Raw genomic sequence first — 22,186 nt, forward strand, 5'->3', positions numbered from 1 at the left:
GTGTGAATCAATGATCGCTAAATGTCAAGTTTAGTTTCTTCCCACCTTACCTAAGCTTATTGTTAATATGTCACAGTTGTAATGCTAGAAAACACTAGTGGAGGCCTTATGTAAGTCATTAATGCTCTTAATATCCATAAATTCTTAGTACAGATTGTGTCTAGAATTTTGCGTGACAGTGTACTGTGTGTATATGTTTTAAGAAAGTTAGTGACGGAATAATATTTGAGATACAAAGGTAAACCAAAGAAAATTACAATTACGGAAGTGATTCCATTGTCTTTTTTGGTGGCCTCATACTGTAGATAAACAAGAAACCAAGCTGTTTAGGATTTATGGGCTGTTTCTTCCTAAGATCCTCAATGTCTACACTGCTCATCACTGTCAGTGTAGACATGTCATTCTTTTCAGATGCCAACTCAAGTCACTTACACTTACATTAGGTCCATCCATCTCATTTAGTAAAGTGATGCAGGAGTGCTGATAAAATATTATTAAATAATTATTAAAATATTACAAATAATAAAAGATGATTTCTGAATTGCCAGAAAAAAAAATCTGGTCACATCAAAAGAAGCCCCCCAGACAGAGTCACGGCCTGGCCCATTCTAGAAATATTTAGCTACTCTTTTCTAGTCCTTGCCAAGATGGAAGAATAAATGTATTGGTGAGAGCCAACATTTTAACCTATTTTATCAGTTATTATCCACATTTATTTACAAAGAAATTATTTTCCATATATAAACAGATGTTTAATTTTATTCTGTGGTAAGATATCAGCAATGCTAATACCCATACCCCAATGAAACCTTCACACATTGCTCACCTGCCTGAAATAATATATTAATAATAAATACATATTATTAATATATTAATATTAATATACAATAATAAATTATATTCAATATAAAGACACACAAAAGAAAAAGCATAAAGATTTTTTAAAAAGATTTTCCAAAATAACTGACACAAATAGTGCTTGTGTTTGATTCTTTCCTATATGTGGAGGTTAATTTTAATCTCATTGTACCTTGATTGTAGTCTTGTCATGTTGTAACTTGCCTTGAGCCTGTCATCTGTCAGATTAGGACCTGTATTAGTGAGTAACTGCTATACATGGCCATTATTAAAGTATGAAAGGGAGACAAGTTTTTCTCATGGTGATTTTAATGCTACAATGAAATTATCTTAAGAAAAAATGAAATATTTGATGAAGTACAGGAAAGTAATTAAAGCAAGAAGTCCATCCAAATACAAAACATCTGTTACTGCTGAATTACAGTATACATCCTCCTTCTGTTCATGAAAAGCATTCATGGTAAACAACTGGAAGCAAACCTACAGAAAATATTTAAGTATCCATACATGACATGTGAAACAAAAGAAGCAAATGTTTACGGTAAGGCAATCCAATCCAAGACATGTTAAGTACAGATGTACCTGTTATTTTTTTAGAGGGATTTTGAGGATATTTTACCCATTACATTTCTTTTGGTATTTTTTTCAGGTTTCAGTAAAATAATATAACACTTTGGCATAAAAATACAAAACTGCAAACCAAAACTAGAAGCTAAAATAGCAAATATTTCCACAGCTACTGTGAACTTCCCAGGGGAGCTGATATAAGCTGGGATAAAGGTGATCCAGACAGCACAGAATATGAGCATGCTGAATGTAATGAATTTGGCTTCATTGAAGTTATCAGGTAGATTCCGAGCCAGGAAAGCGAGCACAAAGCACGTGGCAGCGAGGAATCCTATATATCCTAACACAGCACAATATGCTATTGTTGATCCTAAGTCACACTCCAAAATTATTTTTTCTCTATAGTAGCTCATGTTCTTGTTAGGAAAAGGAGGTGATTTTGTCAACCAAACAACACAAATAAAGATCTGTATGAGCGTGAAAAAAATAACACTTAAGCGCTGCTGTTTGGGCCCGAACCATTTCATAATGTTATTGCCTGGCAGTGTAGCCCTAAAGGCCATTAACACCACTATTGTTTTCCCCAGAACACAAGAGATGCACAGGACAAATGTGATCCCAAATGCTGTGTGGCGCAACATACAGGACCAGTCAGAGGGCTGGCCGATGAAAGAAAGTGAACAGAGGAAACACAGAGTCAATGAAAAGAGCAGAAGAAAACTCAGTTCAGAGTTATTTGCTCTTACTATTGGAGTAAATCTGTATCGGAAAAAAATTATAGCAATTGCTATGGTTAGGATACATCCTAAAACAGAAAATGTTACCAAAAGTATCCCCATTAATTCTCCAAAAAATAAAAACTCAATGTTTTTTAAGATGCATTGAGTTCTTTGCTCATTGGATCTGTATTCCAAATGACATTGTGAACACTCCACAGAATCTGTAAATATAAATCAAATTATAATTTAGTTATAAAATGTGATGTTGAATTTTTAGTTCGGCAACTGAAACAATCCAAAACAATTTGTATCTATTAAGATTATCTGAAGATACAGTAAATACAAAAACGTCTTGATATTAAAAATAGCTTTATATGTCTATAATGACAGTATTCCTGAAATATGTATATAGAAAAAAAATTAAATATAGAAATAACATCCATAAGCAAACAAATATGTTTATGGAAATAGGTTTATTAATTGCTGAAAAAAATGCTGAAAAAAAGAAGAGAGAAAAAACACAACGTTTCGGCCGTGGAGCCTTCTTCAGGTGTGACTTAAATATGTTTAAGTGTGTGCATTACAGAATTGAAGAAAATAAATAGAAATATGGCCTTAATGAGCTTACCTGTAGTGTTGCTGAACTCTCCCTCTGCACAGGGGATGCAGACAAAGCAGCAGACTGGCTTCCCTTTCTCAATGGCCTTACGAGTCCCTGGAAGGCAGCTCTCACTGCAGACTGATTTTGGAGCCTAAAATCCAGATTAAATGCTCAAAATTATTTTGGAAATCAGTTACTATGAATACTTACATATACATTTGTAGAATAGTAGAAAATAAATACCCTGTTCTTATTTCTAATGCTCAGACCCCAAAAAAGACTAAGCTCAATGTCAGAACTGAACTAAGATTTGATGTTTTAGATCCCATTATTTTATAGAATCAAATGGTTGCAGATATAGAGGACACATACTGTACTGTAACTCTTCTCTGATTGAGTTGGATCACCAGGAAAAGAGAGGTATGCAAGATTTCTGTCTTTGATGCATCTTTTCTGTCTGTGGTCTTTGAATTAGCATTGAAAAGTCTTGTTTCAGCCAAATGAAAAAGAGAGTGAATACATTACCTTATCTTGATCACCTGCCCACACAGGCCTGATATCATTCATTATAAACTGCTGTCCTTCTGGTAAAGAGCCATCATATAGACCAATAGTCTGAAATATTGTAATTCCTTCCTCATTATTTTGCCAGTTTATAAGTGTGTATCGAGCTGCTGGATCCCCATTTTTATCAAAATATATTTTCTCTCCATCCCTGGTGGTGAAGTTAACGTTTGTCAGGTAATGCAACACCTAGAAGAAAACAAGAAGTTATCAATATGTTGCGTTTGGATCTCAATAATGTAGACTACAATATACATTATGCTATTTACAGTATGGAGCATTCTGAATGGCTAGATCTGAAATTTTACCTGCCAAGGTTCTATATTGTGTTTGTTTGCACATGTATTTCCATGGAATGGTCCCTGGCCATTTCCACACATGAAAAGGCTGTGTAATGCATGAGCTATAGCATACACTGCTTTATACACATTATATGTCCTTCTTCTTTCTGATACATCTGTATATTGGTTATTAATTCCCTCTAGGGTCTCTTTTCCTGTGCATGGCTTAATACCGGAGTCCTTGTGAGGAGTTAGACTACAGCTGAAAAAACTCTCCCAAAACTTATTCAAGCCAGTGTTTCCAGATATGTTTGACGGACGAGTATTCAGAATAAACTGTTTCAGTCCTGGTATTTCTGCATTTGGAACCGCAAAGCCAATGGCTCCACTCAGGACTTTAGTGCCCTCCTCTGAGGCAACGAGACTCTCAGCAATCCAGGATTCACTGCCCACCCACTGGAACTCTGTGACATTCTGAATAAACAGTTCTTTTACCAGTATTTCCATATCTAAATAAGAAGTAAAAGCAACTATGACTCTTGAAGTTGACTTTTTCACAATGTTCACAACCTTAAGTAATTTCTCTCTTGGGTCACTTCTGAAAATGGCCTCTGAATATTCAATACAGATCCCCTCCTGCTGGGCAGCTTGTACAAAGGTAGCCATCCCACTGTTGCCATAATCACTGTCACTTCTAATGGCCCCAACCCAGGTCCATCCAAAGTGCTTCACAAGCTTTGCCATTGCCTTACTTTGGTAATAATCACTAGGAATTGTTCTGAAGAAGGTGGGGAAATCTTTTCTATTACTGAGACAGGCACAGGAAGCAAAGTGACTTACCTGAAGCAAAACAAAACATGTACAGTAGTAAAAGGAAAGGCAATTCATTTCAAATTAATTTGCCATTTACCAGTTTTTAAGAATATGAATTAAGAAAAAAAACGAATTTGCTTTCAAAGAATGAAATGAAACATTGCAGACAATTATGGTGATTAAGAGTTTTTGTCTCATTATCAGTATTTGTTGCTTCAAATTTACAAGAACATTTTATGTTCATTCCCTGTACAATAAGTATAGACATTTTTGTTATTTATGTAACAAGGAGAAATTCTGTATGAAAAGTTTTAGAAAGAAGAAATAAGGAGTCCAATATAAGAAATACAAGAACATTAAATATTGTTAAGCCTTTACGTTTTGTTTACAACATTTAAATTAAAATTTTTAAGCTCTTTTTATATTTATATGGGTGCATGTGCTGAAATAGGATAGATACAGTAGGTAGGATTTAATTCTAGTCATTCTCCAAATTCAATAAAGTTTTCTCACCACAGGTATGAGAAAAGGTCCAACAGTTGCTGCAATTCCTATTGCAAGAGTGGAGCTGGACTGTCCTATGATGGCGTGGACTGAAGATGATTTGGTGCAAGGCTGGTCTGTGATAAATCCTTTTTCCTGCCCATTCATTAAATCTAATGATGCTTTTATAGACAATGGCATTGAACGACAAGCCTCATATATCTTATAGCCCAGGGAAACATCAGGAAGCATTTCTGAACTGTTATTGATTTCTTCAATAGCAAAGATCATGGTTTGTGCATATTGTAATTCTCCAGGATGTAATCTGCAGGGAAAATGCTTTCAGTAACACATGTTTGTGTTATTGCATTAACAATTACACTTCTAGTGATACAGGCCACAACAAAAACAAAAGTAGTAAAGTAAACATCAGTAAATAATAATAACAGCAATTAAATACCAGCATTTTTGTTAACATTACTTATTATTCGTATTCCTTTTTAAAAAAAGGTTTTATTATGTCACTTCAAAACCACTTACCCTTCACATTGGATGTGTCCTGGGTCGACTTTAAATGTTGGATTAACAAGAATTGGATTTTTATGGAATGAAAAAATTCCTCCTATAATAATGTCACCTTCTTTGGAGAACTGAAGCAGTTCTTGTGTTCCATATTGCTGACAAACAGGCTTTTCAGCTCTTGAGAAAACAGCAATTAGCACTACTTCTGCAAGCAACAACATTGCAAATGCTTTATTTCCTGTCTATGGGACAAAGTGCTTTTGTTCAAGGCACTTATATACTGCACTCCAATTCTCAGTTGCCTGACTCAATGCTCACATTTGCTTCAAAGCATCAATTCTCAGAGGTGTGTTTGTCATCTTCATCTGCCTTAGGATGAAGAACAGACAAATAATTTTCATGTATAGGGTATTCACGATATTTCAGTGAAGCATTCTTTTTATATATCCCTGTTACAATAATCCAGAACACAGTCAATTGTTATCTGTGGCTTTAAAATTAATTTCCTAATGGAATTCACAAGGACAATTTTTGTATATACAGTATTAAATGAAGCGTTAATAATAAAAGATGTTGTTCAATGATACATGGTATGTATTGCATTTCAGTGCTGTATGAGAGAGGAGGAGATGGTGTTTCTTGTTTTAAAACTAAAATTAGATTTCTAGGGTTATTGCTGATTTTATATGGTGAACAATGAAAGGTATGAACATTAAATTTCATTACCATCATCCATCCAGAGTGCACCTACGGTAGATACAATCACACTTACTCACACCAGGGCCAATTTTCCCAGAGCCCAAATAACCTACCAGTATGTCGTTGGATTCTGGGAGGAAGCAAGAGCACTGGTTTTCCTGGAGGAAACCCATGCAAACACAGGAAGAGCATACAGACTCCACAAATACCCAGGTCTGGTATTGAATGCCTGTCTCCAGCAGTGCTAAGCAGCAAAGCTAACCACTGCACTACCATTTCCTCATTACCATTAATCATGTTGAATTCAGTTGCTGTAGTGAATGAATATGCATTTTGTATGTTCATTTATTTAATTTGTACCCTGGATTTCTGGAGGAGAATCTTGTCCCGTTACACAAGAAAGTGCTTTTTACACAGCATCAGGCCAGAGCCTTTATATGATTAGAAGTGTCCATAGCTTAATCTGTCTTTCCACATACTGTATAGCTGTTCTGAAATTGATAGCTGTTGTATTTTCGCTCTTTTCGTCACACTTGAAGAAGGCTCCACACAGGAAAAGTTGTGTTTCTTTTCTTTTCTGCATCTTTCAGCATGGAATGAACCTCTTCCTGTTAATGTGCAGGCAACACATGATAATACAGCTCCCTGCCCAAACGTTTAAAACAGTCTTTACTTTTACCAGGGAACTCAAAGTGAAGCTCATTGCTTCCACCAAGGTTGAACGTGATACACAGTGTGTTTAAAACATTTTCAAATAAAGTCTGTGACCCAATTACTTCAGTGGGCATGTACTGAGGTCATGTGATGCTCAGTTCAGTGCTACTGTATATTAATTATTTTTTCACAAGATTTCGTAATCAGCAGAAAGTACCCAAAATTTGAAAACTGACAAAAATTATTCCAAAATCACAAATCCCCCAAGACATTTAAAGATTTCAGACCAGTGGCACTGACCACTTTAGTAATGAGGTCATTTGAGAAAATTGTCTAAAGGCATGAGCTCCACCAGGCCTAGTGCTACACCTAGTGGGTCCCATGCCATGATTGTTGGCAACCTGACTGTATGGCATTGTGTTGTACTAGTGATCGTAGCTCACCTGCCATTCCTCCGCTCTGTAGAGTCGTCCTGACCAGACGACAGTCGCAGGGCAATGCCCGCTGTAATGCAGCATGCATAAGAACCTACATTTTCAGATCTTCAGACCAAAACACCATAGCTAATCAAACCTTAACATTTATAGATGGGTTTGAGGCAAACATTGCATTCAGTTCTGTCTGCTGAAATCATAGTTGGCAACCAAACCATGATCGGCGAGATATCTGGAGCTTCATACTGTTGCCATTTCAGTCTGTAAGGTTCTGAGTTCTCCTTTTCATTCAGTTTATAGAATAACCTGAGTGTAGAAAAGGTTCTATAGTGGTTATGTAGTCATCTAGTGTTCTGATGCCCTGATACTCCCTCAACCATGTCTGACGGGTACAATTGGTTTCCTCTATTATACAGCAGTGTTTGGTTTAGAAGAATGTTCTTGGACAGTTATGTTAAAAGTTGAATTCCAACCATAATGCGAAACTTGTGTGGCAAGAACCTGAAAAAGTTTCACACTTAGGATTAGCAAAGTCAATGTCTAGATCTTAACCCCATTAAAATATTAAAACAGGATGTGAAGTGGACTGTTCATGGAAGGAAGCCCTCAGATGTCACTGCATATAGGCACTTCTATAGGAAAGATTGGGCCAACACGCATAAATCTCAATGTGAGAAACTGATAAACAGTTACAAGAAACATCTAGCCGAACTCTGTTCTGCACACGGCCACAAGTTAGTGAATTTAGTGAGTTCACATACTTATTCGCAACTTAGTCATATGATGATTGTGCATCATTTATTGTAGGATGTTGTGTTAAATAATCCAAAATTAGCTTATGTTATTGTGTCACCTTATGTTATTATGTACATATCATTGTGTCACCTCGATATCAGGTTATTGTAATCTTTTATTAAGACTTGCATGAAAAAATAATTACATTTTAGATCTAAAATATATTAGAAAATAGAACAACCAAGGAGGCTCACAGACATTTTGTAAGCAGTGTTCATAGGCAATCAAATTATTCCGACTATGAAGTAGTGCTCATTGCTGTATACAGCTGGGATTTTGTCTTACGTTTAGGCATATTCCTTTCAGTCTGTTTTTCTTAATACTTAAAACTGTGTGAATTTTAAAACTGCAAAAATAATCCCTAACACGCTCAAACGAAAGTTTTCAGGATGTATAATGGACCAATTAACACTGTACACAGCTATTCCAGCACCTTAAGTAAATATCTGTGGCAGAAGCTTTAATATATAAATTGAAGAGAATTATATGAGGGCAAAAATGTTATTGTTGAATGACATAATAACATGCATTATTTTTAGAATCTTCTACAATGAATTTCATACATATTGTACAGCCTTTGTTTGAGTCTTTCCTATGGTTGATTTTTAACATCATTGTACCTTGAGTTCTTGTTGTGTTAGTAATGTGTGTTTGGACAACAGGGGACTGGTGTCTTGTCCATGTTGTGACTTGCCTTGAACCTGTCATCTGTCAGATTAGGACTTGTATTGGCGAGTAATTACTATACAGTACATGGTCAATATAAATGCATAAAAAAGACCAGTTTTTCTCGTTGTGTTTTTAATGGTACAATGAAATTATGTTAAGTAAAAATTAAATATTTTATAAAGTTCTGAAAAGTAATTACAGCAAGATATCCTTCCAAATTCAAAACATCTGTTACTGTTGAATTCTACATCCTCCTTCCGTTCATATTATGAAAAGCATTCATGGTAAACAATTGGAAGTAAACTTACAGAAAATATTGAAGTATCCATACATTTTAATGCTTTTTTAAAATGTGAAACAAAAGAAGCAAATGTTTATGGTAAGGCAATACAATCCAAGACATATTAAGTACAGATGTACCTGTTATTTTTTTAGAGAGATTTTGAGGATATTTTACCCATTACATTTCTTTTGGTATTTTCTTCAGGTTTCAGTAAAATAATGTAACATTTTGGCATAAAAATACAAAACAGCAAACCAAAACTAGAAGCTAAAATAGCAAATATTTCCACAGCTACTGTGAACTTCCCAGGAGAGCTGATATAGGCTGGGATAAAGGTGATCCAGACAGCACAGAATATGAGCATGCTGAATGTAATGAATTTGGCTTCATTGAAGTTATCAGGTAGATTCCGAGCCAGGAAAGCGAGCACAAAGCACGTGGCAGCGAGGAATCCTATATACCCTAACACAGCACAATATGCTATTGTTGATCCTAAGTCACACTCTAAAATAATTTTTTCTCTATAGTAGTTCATGTTCTTGTTAGGAAAAGGAGCTGATTTTGCCAACCAAACAACACAAATAAAGATCTGTATGAGTGTTAAAAAAAGAACACTTAAGCGCTGCTGTTTGGGCCCGAACCATTTCATAATGTTATTGCCTGGAAGTGTAGCCCTAAAGGCCATTAACACCACTATTGTTTTCCCCAGAACACAAGAGATGCACAGGACAAATGTGATCCCAAATGCTGTGTGGCGCAACATACAGGACCAGTCAGAGGGCTGGCCAATGAAAGTAAGTGAACAGAGGAAACACAGTGTCAACGAAAAGAGCAGAAGAAAACTCAGTTCAGAGTTATTGGCTCTTACTATTGGAGTAGATCTGTATCGAAAAAAAATTACAGCAATTGCTATGGTTAGGATACTTCCTAAAACAGAAAATGTTACCAAAAGTATTCCCATTAATTCTCCAAAAAATAAAAACTCAATGTTTTTTAAGATGCATTGAGTTCTTTGCTCATTAGATCTGTATTCCAAATGACATTGTGAACACTCCACAGAATCTGGAAATAGAAATCAAATAATAATTTAGTTACCAAATGAGATGTTGAATTTTTACTTCAGTAATTGAAACAATCCAAAACATTTTGTCTCGATTACGATTATCTGAAGATAAATACAAAAAGATCGTAATATTTAAAATAGCTTTTTATGTCTTTAATGACAGCATTCCTGAAATATTTGAAGAAAAAAAATGAACAGAAATAACATTCACAAATATGTTTAAGTGTGTGCATTACAGAATAGAAGAAAATCAATAGAAATATGGTCTTAATTAGCTTACCTGTAGTGTTACTGAACTCTCCCTCTGCACAGGGGATGCAGACAAAGCAGCAGACTGGCTTCCCTTTCTCAATGGCCTTACGAGTCCCTGGTAGGCAGCTCTCACTACAGACTGACTTTGGAACCTAAAATCCAGATTAAATGCTCAAAATGATTTTGGAAATCACTTAGTATGAATACTTACATATACATTTGTAATGCTCAGACCCCAAAAAAGACTAAGCTCAATGTCATTACTAAACTAGGATTTGATGAAAATTTGACATCCCATTATTTTATACCATTGATGGTTGCAGAAATAGAGGACACATACTGTACTGTAACTCTTCTCTGATTGAGTTGCATCACCAGGGAAAGAGAGGTATGCAAGATTTCTGTCTTCAATGCATCTTGCATCTCTGTGGGCTTTGAATTAGGAAGGAAAAGTCTTGTTTCAGCCAAATGAAAAAGAGAGTGAATACATTACCTTATTTTGATCACCTGCCCACACAGGCCTGATGTCATTCATTATAAACTGCTGTCCTTCTGGTAAAGAGCCATCATATAGACCAATAGTCTGAAATATTGTAATTCCTTTCTTATTAGGTTGCCAGTTTATTAGTGTGTATCGAGCTGCTGGATCCCCATTTTTATCAAAATAGATCTTCTCTCCATTCCTGGTGGTGAAGTTAACGTTTGCCAGGTAATGCAACACCTAGAAGAAAGCAAGCATTTATCAGTAGCAGATGTAATTGTGTTTGGTTCTTAATAATGCAGAGTATAACATAGCTTATTACCTGCCAAGGTTCAATATTGTGTTTGTTTGCACATGTATTTCCATGGAATGGTCCCTGGCCATTTCCACACATGAAAAGGCTGTGTAATGCATGAGCTATAGCATACACTGCTTTATACACATTATATGTCCTTCTTAGCTCTGACACATCTGTATATTGGTTATTAATTCCCTCTAGGGTCTCTTTTCCTGTGCATGGCTCAATAGTGGAGTCCTTGTGAGGAGTTAGACTACAGCTGAAAAAACTCTCCCAAAACTTATTCAAGCCAGTGTTTCCAGATATGTTTGACGGACGAGTATTCAGAATAAACTGTTTCAGTCCTGGTATTTCTGCATTTGGAACCGCAAAACCAATTGCTCCACTCAGGACTTTAGTGCCCTCCTCTGACGCAACAAGACTCTCAGTAATCCATGCTTCACTGCCCACCCACTGGAAACCTGTGACATTTTGAATAAACAGTTCTTTTACCAGTATTTCCATATCTAAAGAAGACGTAAAAGAAACAATGACTCTTGAAGTTGACTTTTTCACAATGTCCACAACCTTAAGTAATTTCTCTCTTGGGTTACTTCTGAAAATGGCCTCTGAATATTCAATACAGATGCCCTCCTGCTGGGCAGCTTGTACAAAGGTAGCCATCCCACTGTTGCCATAATCACTGTCACTTCTAATGGCCCCAACCCAGGTCCATCCAAAGTGCTTCACAAGCTTTGCCATTGCTCTGCTTTGGTAATAATCGCTAGGAATTGTTCTGAAGAAGGTGGGGAAATCTTTTCTATTACTGAGACAGGCACATGAAGCAAAGTGACTTACCTGAAGCAAAACAAAAAATGTAGTAAAGAAAAGGCAATTCATTTCAAAGTAATTTGCCATTTACCAGTTCTTAAGAATATGAATTAAGAAAAAAAACGAAATTGCTTTCAAAGAATGAAATGAAACATTGCAGACAATTAAGGTGATTAAGAGTTTTTGTCTCATAATCAGTATTTGTTGCTTCAAAGTTACAAGAACATATTATGTTTTTTCCCTGTACAATAAGTGTAGACATTTTTGTCAATTATTTTATGTAACATAGGCTATCCCTACGCTAATATCTATAACCCTACATTCTAAACATATTATAGTTGGTGCTGTATAATACTGTATGCTGTCTTTCTCAACAACAAAGGAAGTGTCTGAAATGAAATGACTGAAATATCTTAAAAGAAATACTAGAAACTTAAGTATTGTTAAGCCTTTAAGCTTTGTGTACAACATTTCAATTACCTTTTCCTTTTAAGCTCTATTTAGGTTTATCTGAGTGCATGTGCTAAAATAGGATAGATAGGATAGATTATTTAATTCTTGTCATTTTCTAAGTTCAATAAAGTTTTCTCACCACAGGTATGTGAAACGGTCCAACAGTTGCTGCAATTCCTATTGCAAGAGTGGAGCTGGACTGTCCTATGATGGCATGGACTGAAGATGATTTGTTGCAGGGCTGGTCAGTGATAAATCCTTTTTCCTGCCCATTCATTAAGTCTAATGATGCTTTTATAGACAATGGCATTGAACGACAAGCCTCATATATCTTATAGCCCAGGGAAACATCAGGAAGCATTTCTGAACTGTTGTTGATTTCTTCAATAGCAAAGATCATGGCTTGTGCATGCTGTAATTCTCCAGGATGTAATCTGCAGGGAAAATGCTTTCAGTAACACGTTTTTGTGTTATTGCTTTTACAATTACACTTCTAGTGATACAGGCCACAACAAAAACAAAAGTAGGAAAGTAAACATCAGTAAATAATAATAACAGCAATTCAATACGAGCATTTTTGTTAACATTACTTATTCGTATTCCTTTTTTTTTTAAAAAAGTATTATGTCACTTCAAAACCACTTACCCTTCACACTGGATGTGTCCAGGGTTGACTTTAAATGTTGGATTAACAATAATGGGATTTTTATGGAATGAACAAATTCCTCCTATAATAATGTCACCTTCTTTGGAGAACTGAAGCAGTTCTTGTGTTCCATATTGCTGACAAACAGGCTTTTCAGCTCTTGAGAAAACAGCAATTAGCACTACTTCTGCAAGCAACAACATTGCAAATGCTTTGCTTCCTGTCTATGGGACAAAGTGCTGTTGTTCAAGGCACTTATATTCTGCACTCCAATTCTCAGTGGCCTTACTCAATGCTCACATTTGCTTCAAAGCATCAATTCTCAGAGGTGTGTTTGTCATCTTCATCTGCCTTAGGATGAAGAACAGACAAATAATTATCATCTATACGGTATACACAGACAATATTTCAGTGAAGCATTCTTTTTATATATCCCTGTTACAATAATTCAGAACACAGTCAATCTTTATCTGTGGCTAGAAAATTAATTTCCTAATGGAATTCACAAGGACAATTTTTGTGTATACAGTATTAAATGAAGTGTTTGTAATAACAGATGTTGTTCAATGATAAATGGTATGTATTGCATTTCAGTGCTGTATGACAGAGGAGGAGATGGCATTTCTTGTTATAAAACTAAAATTAGATTTCTAGGGTTATTGCTGATTTTATATGCTGAACAATGAAAAGTATGAACGTTAAATTCCATTACCATCATCCATCCAGTGTGCACATACAATAGATACAATCACAGTTACTCACACCAGGGCCAATTTTCCCAGAGCCCAAATAACCTACCAGTATGTCTTTGGATTCTGGGAGGAAGTGAGAGCACTGGTTTTCCTAAAAGAAACCCATGCAAACACAGGAAGAGCATACAGACTCCACAAATACCCAGGTCTGAAATTGAATGCCTGTCTCCAGCAGTGCTAAGCAGCAAAGCTAACCACTGCACTACCATTTCCTCATTACCATTAATAATGTTGAATTCAGTTGCTGTAGTGAATGAATATGCATTTTGTATATTCATTTATTTAATTTGTACCCTGGATTTCTGGAGGAGAATCTTGTCCCGTTACACAAGAAAGTGCTTTTTACACAGCATCAGGCCAGAGCCTTTATATGATTGGAAGTGTCCATAGCTTAATCTGTCTTTCCACATACTGTATAGCTGTTCTGAAATTGATAGCTGTTGTATTTTCGCTCTTTTCTTCACACCTGAAGAAGGCTCCACACAGGAAAAGTTGTGTTTCTTTTCTTTTCTGCATCTTTCAGCATGGAATGAACCTCTTCCTGTTAATGTGCAGGCAACACATGATAATACAGCTCCCTGCCCAAACGTTTAAAACAGTCTTTACTTTTACCAGTGAAGCTCATTGCTTCCACCAAGGTTGAACATGATACACAGTGTGTCTAAAGGCATGAGCTCCACCAGGCTTAGTGCTGCACCTAGTGGATCCCATGCCATGATTGCTGGCAACGTAACTGTATGGCAGTGCTTTGTACTGGTCATGGTTCCTCACCTGCCATTCCTCCGCTCTGTAGAGTCTTCCTGACCAGACAACAGTCGCAGGGCAATGCCTGCTGTAATGCATCATGTACTGTATTATAATGGCTTTTAGTGGCATGAGAACGTGGCGCTTTCGTCGTGGATCCCATGCTCCCCAACTGTGAATCTGCATGGGACGGGCTGGGAGGACTTGATTGGTGATTGGTGAACAGGCATGTCTGTGACCAGGATCTGTGAGAACATCTGCAAAACATGAGTCACAGATGTACAGCTGGTATTGTTTCCAACAGTGACCACACACACTACTAGCCTGTGACACAAGCCAAAGTATAGTGGACTTACCTGCACAATTGTTTTTCATAAAATGTCTTCATGCTTGCTATAAAAATATATTAATTTTCCTGATTTTAATAAGTTTTTGCAATTATATAATGTTTTTTTATGTAATATATATGTACTAATTTATACATATACTGTATATATTCATATATTTTTCTTTATTTCAGTTAAGGTTTTTTTATTTTCTAAGTATATTTTCAATATTAATGTTGTGTACTACAATACAGAGATTGAGGGACAGTCTGTCAGCTGTCTTATTTTCTGTAAAGGTTCCCTTCTTGGATGATTACTATCACTTTCCTTTCTTTTTCTCTTCCAGTTTTTCATAATGCCCTGAGACGTCTGATTACCCCTTTATTGTGTTCCCTAATATAAAAACAAACTGCAACTTTGCATCAATATTTCTCTCATCTCTGAGACAGATAACTCATTAAATGGCAAATTTAATTAATTGATCGTTAACTGTCAGGTCAGTTAGTGTGAATTCCGAGACAGGCCATTGCTGATCAAAGCTCAGGACAGAAAGTCATATATGGTAGACCGTCGGACACCAAAATACCAAAACAAAGGTGTTGTCTCCTTTTCCCAGAGAGTAACCTCAAACATTCCATTCCTGCAAGCACAAAGGAGAGACTCTTTCTTTGGAACAGTGTGCTGTCTAGAGTGACTTTTAATTATAGTATGAAACAACTAAGATAAATTAATGCATTTTCAACAGGACCATACTTTTATTGATGATTGTAGTACAAGTATTTATTTAAATGACATTTTAAATACATTAATCATTAAAACCTCTGTACAAAGGGCATTTAAATAATAGAAAACATTACTGTCACGCCCTCTGCAGCCAGAGGGCGCTCCTTCTCTGTCCTGTCTTTCACTTCCGGTTCTTTGCTGTCCTTCCGGTGTTGCTCTCTCCCTCTGGGTCTATATATTTCCGGGTCTTGCACTCTGCCCTCACTCAGCATTGACGTTCGGATCTCCTGAGACCCGCCCAGCATCAGGTCGCCCCACGTCCGCTACCTGAGGGCATAGGTTTTTATACGGCACTCCTGAACTCTTTGCACTAATGAGCCCGGGCTGACTCCCCGTCTCGCCGCTACGCATAGGGTCATTTTTGCTCTCCTGCCTCTCCACGGTTCCTCTCGTTTTTCAGATATCCGTGACAAATACAGAAACTTTTGTTTTTTTTCTGAAGTAATCAATTGTACCATATACAGTATTGAAATCAGAACAGAAATATTTTGGCAATCACACTGTAAACCTCGCTCTACAAGCCTGGGTTAAAGGCCCAGTTAGATTAAAAACCAAAAGCTACAGCTGTCTGTCTGGACCAATAACAAGATTGCATACATCTACTGTAGATGGTATGGTTATAACTGCTAAAAATACTAGACTACAACATTAATTGATTACATACTGTATTAATGTTGGGGTAAAATAATGAAAAAATATTTTGGATGGAATTGTGGTGTGGCAAATATCACTACTGCCTTAAAGCTCTTCTAGAAGTTCAAAATTGAAACAAAAATATTTAAAATTTACTGTAACAGGATATTTGAAGACATTAATTATTTTACAGAGATTTTGAGGGCATTTTCCCCATCACATGCTGTTTTGTATTTTGTTCTGGTTTAAATAAAATAATGTAACATTTTGGCATAAAAATACAGAATAGCAAACCATAACTTGAAGCTAAAATAGCAAATATTTCCACAGCTACTGTAAACTTCCCCGGAGAACTAACATAAGCTGGGATAAAAGTGATCCAGACTTTACAGAATATGAGCATGCTGAATGTAATGCATTTGGCTTCATTGAAGTTATCAGGCAGCTTCCGAGCCAGGAAAGCGAGCACAAAGCACATGGCAGAGAGGAATCCTATATACCCTAACACAGCACAGAATGCACCTACAGATCCCAGGTCACACTCCAGAATGATTCTGTCTGCATAGTATTTCATGTTTTTGTTTGGAAAAGGAGGTGATATTTTTAACCAAAGAAAACAAATCAAGACCTGTACTAGTGTGAAAGCGAGAACACTTAACCTTTGCTGTGTGGGCCCAAACCATTTCATAATGTTATTGCCTGGCAGTGTAGCCCTAAAGGCCATTAATACCACTATTGTTTTCCCCAGAACACAAGAGATGCACAGGACAAATGTGATCCCAAATGCTGTGTGGCGCAACATACAGGACCAGTCAGAGGGCTGGCCAATGAAAGTAAGTGAACAGAGGAAACACAGAGTCAATGAAAAGAGCAGAAGGAAACTTAGTTCAGAGTTATTGGCTTTTACAATGGCAGTATATCTGTATCTGAAGAAAACAAAAGCAATTGCTATGGTTAGGGAAGTTCCAAATCCAGAGCATGTGACTAAAAGTATTCCCATTAATTCTCCAAATGACAGAAACTCAATACTTTTTTGGATACATTGACTTCTTTGTTCATTTGATCTGTATTCCAGGGGACATTTTGAGCAATCAACTGAATCTGAAAATCCAAATAAAAAATGAAATTTTAAAATGTTATGTTACATATTTTGGAACAGCATGCCATTTTATACCATAGGTAAATGGAAAAGTGAATATTGCGTATTTAGTATTTAATAATTATTATAACAATTCTCTAAGTGTTATATACAAAAATGTCCACATATTAGAATAAATATATCTTACAGTACATCTGTAAAGTTTGTAAGATTTGAGAAAGACACAATACTATGAGGCAGCAAATGAAGGGAGGTCATCTGGTTAATCTACTGTACCTCATTAATTTTCTTATGCAACTTACTGTACCTGTTACATTACTGAACTCTCCCTCTGCACAGGAGATGCAGACGAAGCAGCAGACTGGCTTCCCTTTCTCAATGGCCTTACGAGTCCCTGGAAGGCAGCTCTCACTGCAGACCGATCTTGGCACCTGAAATCCAGATTCAGTGTCAAAGCTATTTTGAAAAACAGTTTTGGAATACTTTAAATACATAGAAAAATGCCACTGCACTATTTTGACACCCTAAAAAGCGGTTAGGCTTCCACCACTTGGTTTATGTACAGCTTCTAAAGAAGGTCAAAGCTGTGCATTCAAAGTCATTTAATCATTTTTTATTAACATATCTTCCATGGCAGATCTACCCAATTCCAAATTTCATGATAGCGTATAACCTGGCTTTTAGGATCTCAGTTTAAAATGTATTTCTGCCCCATAGAATCATTGAGATTATTATTAAACAATATTATTGTTTCCCACTGTTTCTGCTCTTTCTGAATCTATGTGAGCTTTACATTGACATGGGAAAGATCTTGTTTCAGCCTGTATGAAAATAAGATTGAATATATTACTGTACCTTATGCTGATCTCCTGCCCACACAGGCCTGATGTAATTCATTATAAACTGCTGTCCTTCTGGTAGGGAGTCATCATATAGACCAATAGTCTGAAATATTGTAATTCCTTCCTCATTATTTTGCCAGTTTATAAGTGTGTACCGAGCTGCTGGATCCCCATTTTTATCAAAATACACATTGTCTCCACTCCTGGTGGTGAAGTTTACTCTTCTCAAATAATGTAGCACCTAGAAATAAAAAAAGCTTAAATCACTTTCTGTTTTATTTTAAAATAATGCTTAATATTGTAAAGTAGATTTTTTGTACCTGCCAAGGTTCAATTTTCTTTTTGTTGGCACATGCTTCATCATCAGATGATCCTTGACTGATTTTGCAAGTAAAACGGTTGTGTAATGAATGGGCTACAGCATACACTGCTTTATACACATTGTTGGATATCCTCAGTTCTGATACATCCGTGTATTGATTGCTTATTCCTTTCAAGGTCTCTGTTCTTGTGCATGGCTTAGTACTTGAATCATTATGAGACCTTAGACTGCAATTGAAAATAGTCTCCCACAATTCGTTTAAGCCAGTGTTTCCAGAAGTGTCTGATGGACGAGCATTTAGAATAAATTCCTTCAGACCTGGTATTTCTGCATTCGGAATTGCGAAGCCAACGGCCCCACCCAGGACTTTATAACCTTCCTTTGAGCCAACATATCTGTTAGTAACCCATGCTTCACTGCCCACCCACTGGAAACCTGTGACATTTTGAATAAACAGTTCTTTTGCCAGTATTTCCATATCTAAAGAAGATGTAAAAGCAACAATTACTCTTGAAGTTGATTTTTTCACAATGTCCACAACTTTAAGTAATTTCTCTTTCGGGTCACTTCTGAAAATGGACTCTGAATACTCAATACAGATGCCCTCTTTCTGAGCAGCTTGTAAAAAGGTAGCCATACCATCATTGCCATAATCATTGTTGCTTCTAATGGCCCCAACCCAGGTCCATCCAAAGTGCTTCACAAGCTTTGCCAGGGCTCTGCTTTGGTAATAATCACTGGGAATTGTCCTGAAGAAGCTGGGGAACTCCTTTCTGTTACTGAGGCAGGCACAGGAAGCAAAGTGACTTATCTAAAGCAAAGAAAATTGTGGGAAAAGGAGAGGCAGCTAATTTTAAATGATGTACCATTTCCAGCTTTTAAGACTGTGTTTTAAGACAAAAAAAATAATTGCTTTCATTTCAAAGTATGAAATGACGGATAGTAGATAAGCTGATTTTAATAGTTTTTGCCTCATTATTAGTGTCTGTTGCTTTAAATGAATTAACTTACAAGAGCATTCTTTTATGATTAGACCCTGTTCAAAAAGTGCATACATTTTTGTTGTCAATCACTTTACATAAAATAGGCCTTTCCGACACTAATATCCATAACTCTACATTCTGTATGTGTTATAGTTGATGTTGTATTATACAGTAGGTGTTGCCTTTCTAAACAACAAAAAAATATTTTTTTGAAATACAAGAAAATGAAATATTATTAAGCATTTAAAATTTATGTACAGCATTATTAATCTCTTTTCTTTTTGAGCTCTATATGTGAGCATGTGTTGAAATAGGATGGATAGATAAGTTTTAATTCTAGTCATTTTCTAAGTTAGGTTTTAATTCTTGTCATTTTCTAAGTTCAATAAAGTTTTCTCACCACAGGTATGTGAAAAGGTCCAACAGTTGCTGCAATTCCTATTGTAAGAGTGGAGCTGGACTGTCCTATGATGGCGTGGACTGAAGATGATTTGGTGCAGGACTGGTCTGTGATAAATCCTTTTTCCTGCCCATTCATTAAATCTAATGATGCTTTTATAGACAATGGTATTGAACGACAAGCCTCATATATCTTATAGCCCAGGGAAACAGCAGGAAGGATGTCTGAACTGTTGTTGATTTCTTCAATAGCAAAGATCATGGTTTGTGCATATTGTAATTCTCCAGGATTTAATCTGCAGGGAAAATGCTTTCAAGTAATTTTCAGGCTCTTGTGTTATTACTCTAACATTTAAAATATTTGTGATTAATACAACAACAAATACAAAAGTAGTAAACTAAATATGCAATAATTTCAGCATAATATGACTCATTATTCATATTTCTTTGTTTAAAAAAAAGTATTATGTCACTTCAAGACCACTTACCCTTCACACTGGATGTGTCCTGGGTTGACTTTAAATGTTGGTTTAACAAGAATGGGATTTTTATGGAATGAAAAAATTCCTCCTAAAATGATGTCACCTTCTTTGGAGAACTGAAGCAGTTCTTGTGTTCCATATTGCTGACAAACAGGCTTTTCAGCTCTTGAGAAAAGAGCAATTAGCACTACTTCTGCAAGCAGCAACATTGCAAATGCTCTGCTTCCTGTCTATGGGACAAAGTGCTGTTGTTCAAGGAACATATATACAGCATATACAATTATCAGTTGCCTGAGTCAATGATCACGCTCGCTTCACTGGATTAATTCTCCGAAGTGTTTTCAATATCTTGGACTGCCCTAGGAGAAAAAAAAAGAACAGAAAAATAATAACTGTGTAGGATGCAGATAGAGAATATACAGTATCAGTCAATAATTGTTTTTAGACATTCATACTCAATAAACTGCCCCACCACTAATTTCTCTTAAAATTATACAGAACACTGTCAATTATTATCTGTGGTTACTAAATTAATTTCCTAGTGGAATTCCTGAAAACATTTTTTGTGTATTTCTACATTTTTTGTTAAAATGATCTTAAATGAGAAATTCTTTTTCAGTTCAGAATGGCAAAGGAGGAGCAGGGCTTAACTGATTTTAAAAACATGTCTATTTCGACTACGCTTTTAGATTTTTTAGGTCACTGCTTATTTTATTTCTTGAAGAAAGAAAAATATGAAGATTAAAATTCAATACCTTCATCCGTCCATTTTCTAACCACTTCATCCAATTCAGGATCATAGTGGAGCCAGAGCTTATCCAGGCAAGCAACAGGAACAAGGCAGTATATACCCTTAATAGGGCCCCCATCTCAGGACACACACAGACACAAACAAACACACTCACACCAGGGCCAAGTTTCCCAGGGACCAGTAAGCCTATCAGTGTATCTTTGGAAGGAGCACCTATAGGTAACCCACACAAAAAGAGGGAGAACATACAAACTCCACACAGGTAGTCTCCCAGGTCTTGAATTGAACCCCACCACTTCAAATCAACAATCATACCCACTGCGCCATCATGCAACCCTCTTGGGTACCAATTATGTTGAATTCAATTGCTTTAGTGAATGAATAGTTTTTTTTGTATGTTTATTTAAGTAATCTGTACCCTCTTATGTGGGAATATTGAAGAAGAATCTTGTCCTGTTACACAAAAAGGTGCTTTTTACACAGTATCAGGCCAGAACCTTTACATGGTTGAAAGTGTCCACAGGTTTATGCTTTTCTACAGTATATATAGCTGTCCTGAAATTGTTTAAAAATAATGAAAATGAGTTGTAAGAAAACTGATTTTGTACAGCTTCTTTATTGTTTATGTTGCAAACACCAAAATAAAATAGCATAGCATTATCATATTAGCTTCCTTTTTTGTTTGTGTTAGGAACTTTTAAATCTGAGAAATTGCTTGAATTTTGTTGATTGAAATAGTTATTTTGTAATATTAACAATTTTTAATAACACTTACAAATTAACTTCAATTTAATTTTAACTTCAGACTTCAGTTAAGCATATTTTACATTAAGATCTAATGTTGACAATTTTGTTTTATGTTTTAAGACATTATTATGAATAGTTATAGCCTGTAGCCACCAATGTAGGTATTTTTTCAATCTTTATTCTGATTTTGAATAAAATAATTATGTTATTACAAATATACTGATCATCAGATAAATGTTCTATTTTATTTAGCTTTTTATGATCTAAGAACTCATTGGATTGTAACAAAAACTATGATGGAGTTGCAGGACAAAGTTAATCTTTAGAAAAACATTATGAATATCGCTAGTTTCAACACTAACAAAAAGCTGGCTGAGG

At 35.9% G+C, this 22,186-nt stretch overlaps 3 protein-coding genes across 3 annotated transcripts; all 3 read right to left on the reverse strand.

The window, feature by feature from the left end:
• Window positions 1-1,451: 1,451 nt before the first annotated feature.
• On the reverse strand, window positions 1,452-5,629 carry LOC102690831 (extracellular calcium-sensing receptor-like). The gene is made up of 6 exons (XM_069197763.1): window positions 5,427-5,629; window positions 4,917-5,211; window positions 3,618-4,430; window positions 3,271-3,498; window positions 2,773-2,896; window positions 1,452-2,365 (listed from the first exon to the last, which is right to left on the reverse strand). Exons 1-6 carry the CDS (start codon window positions 5,627-5,629, stop codon window positions 1,452-1,454), a joined length of 2,577 nt encoding a protein of 858 aa, XP_069053864.1.
• A 3,461-nt stretch (window positions 5,630-9,090) lies between these two features.
• Window positions 9,091-13,148, reverse strand: LOC138242216 (extracellular calcium-sensing receptor-like). Its single transcript, XM_069197662.1, has 6 exons — window positions 12,946-13,148; window positions 12,439-12,733; window positions 11,061-11,873; window positions 10,751-10,978; window positions 10,286-10,409; window positions 9,091-10,004 (listed from the first exon to the last, which is right to left on the reverse strand). The coding sequence occupies exons 1-6, from the start codon at window positions 13,146-13,148 to the stop codon at window positions 9,091-9,093; spliced, it is 2,577 nt and encodes an 858-aa protein (XP_069053763.1).
• A 3,222-nt stretch (window positions 13,149-16,370) lies between these two features.
• LOC102691233 (extracellular calcium-sensing receptor-like) lies at window positions 16,371-20,519 on the reverse strand. Its single transcript, XM_006637524.2, has 6 exons — window positions 20,317-20,519; window positions 19,830-20,124; window positions 18,445-19,257; window positions 18,138-18,365; window positions 17,590-17,713; window positions 16,371-17,284 (listed from the first exon to the last, which is right to left on the reverse strand). The coding sequence occupies exons 1-6, from the start codon at window positions 20,517-20,519 to the stop codon at window positions 16,371-16,373; spliced, it is 2,577 nt and encodes an 858-aa protein (XP_006637587.2).
• Window positions 20,520-22,186: the final 1,667 nt, after the last annotated feature.

Source organism: Lepisosteus oculatus, chromosome 13 (assembly GCF_040954835.1).
Source record: "Lepisosteus oculatus isolate fLepOcu1 chromosome 13, fLepOcu1.hap2, whole genome shotgun sequence".
Lineage (NCBI taxonomy): Eukaryota > Metazoa > Chordata > Actinopteri > Semionotiformes > Lepisosteidae > Lepisosteus > Lepisosteus oculatus.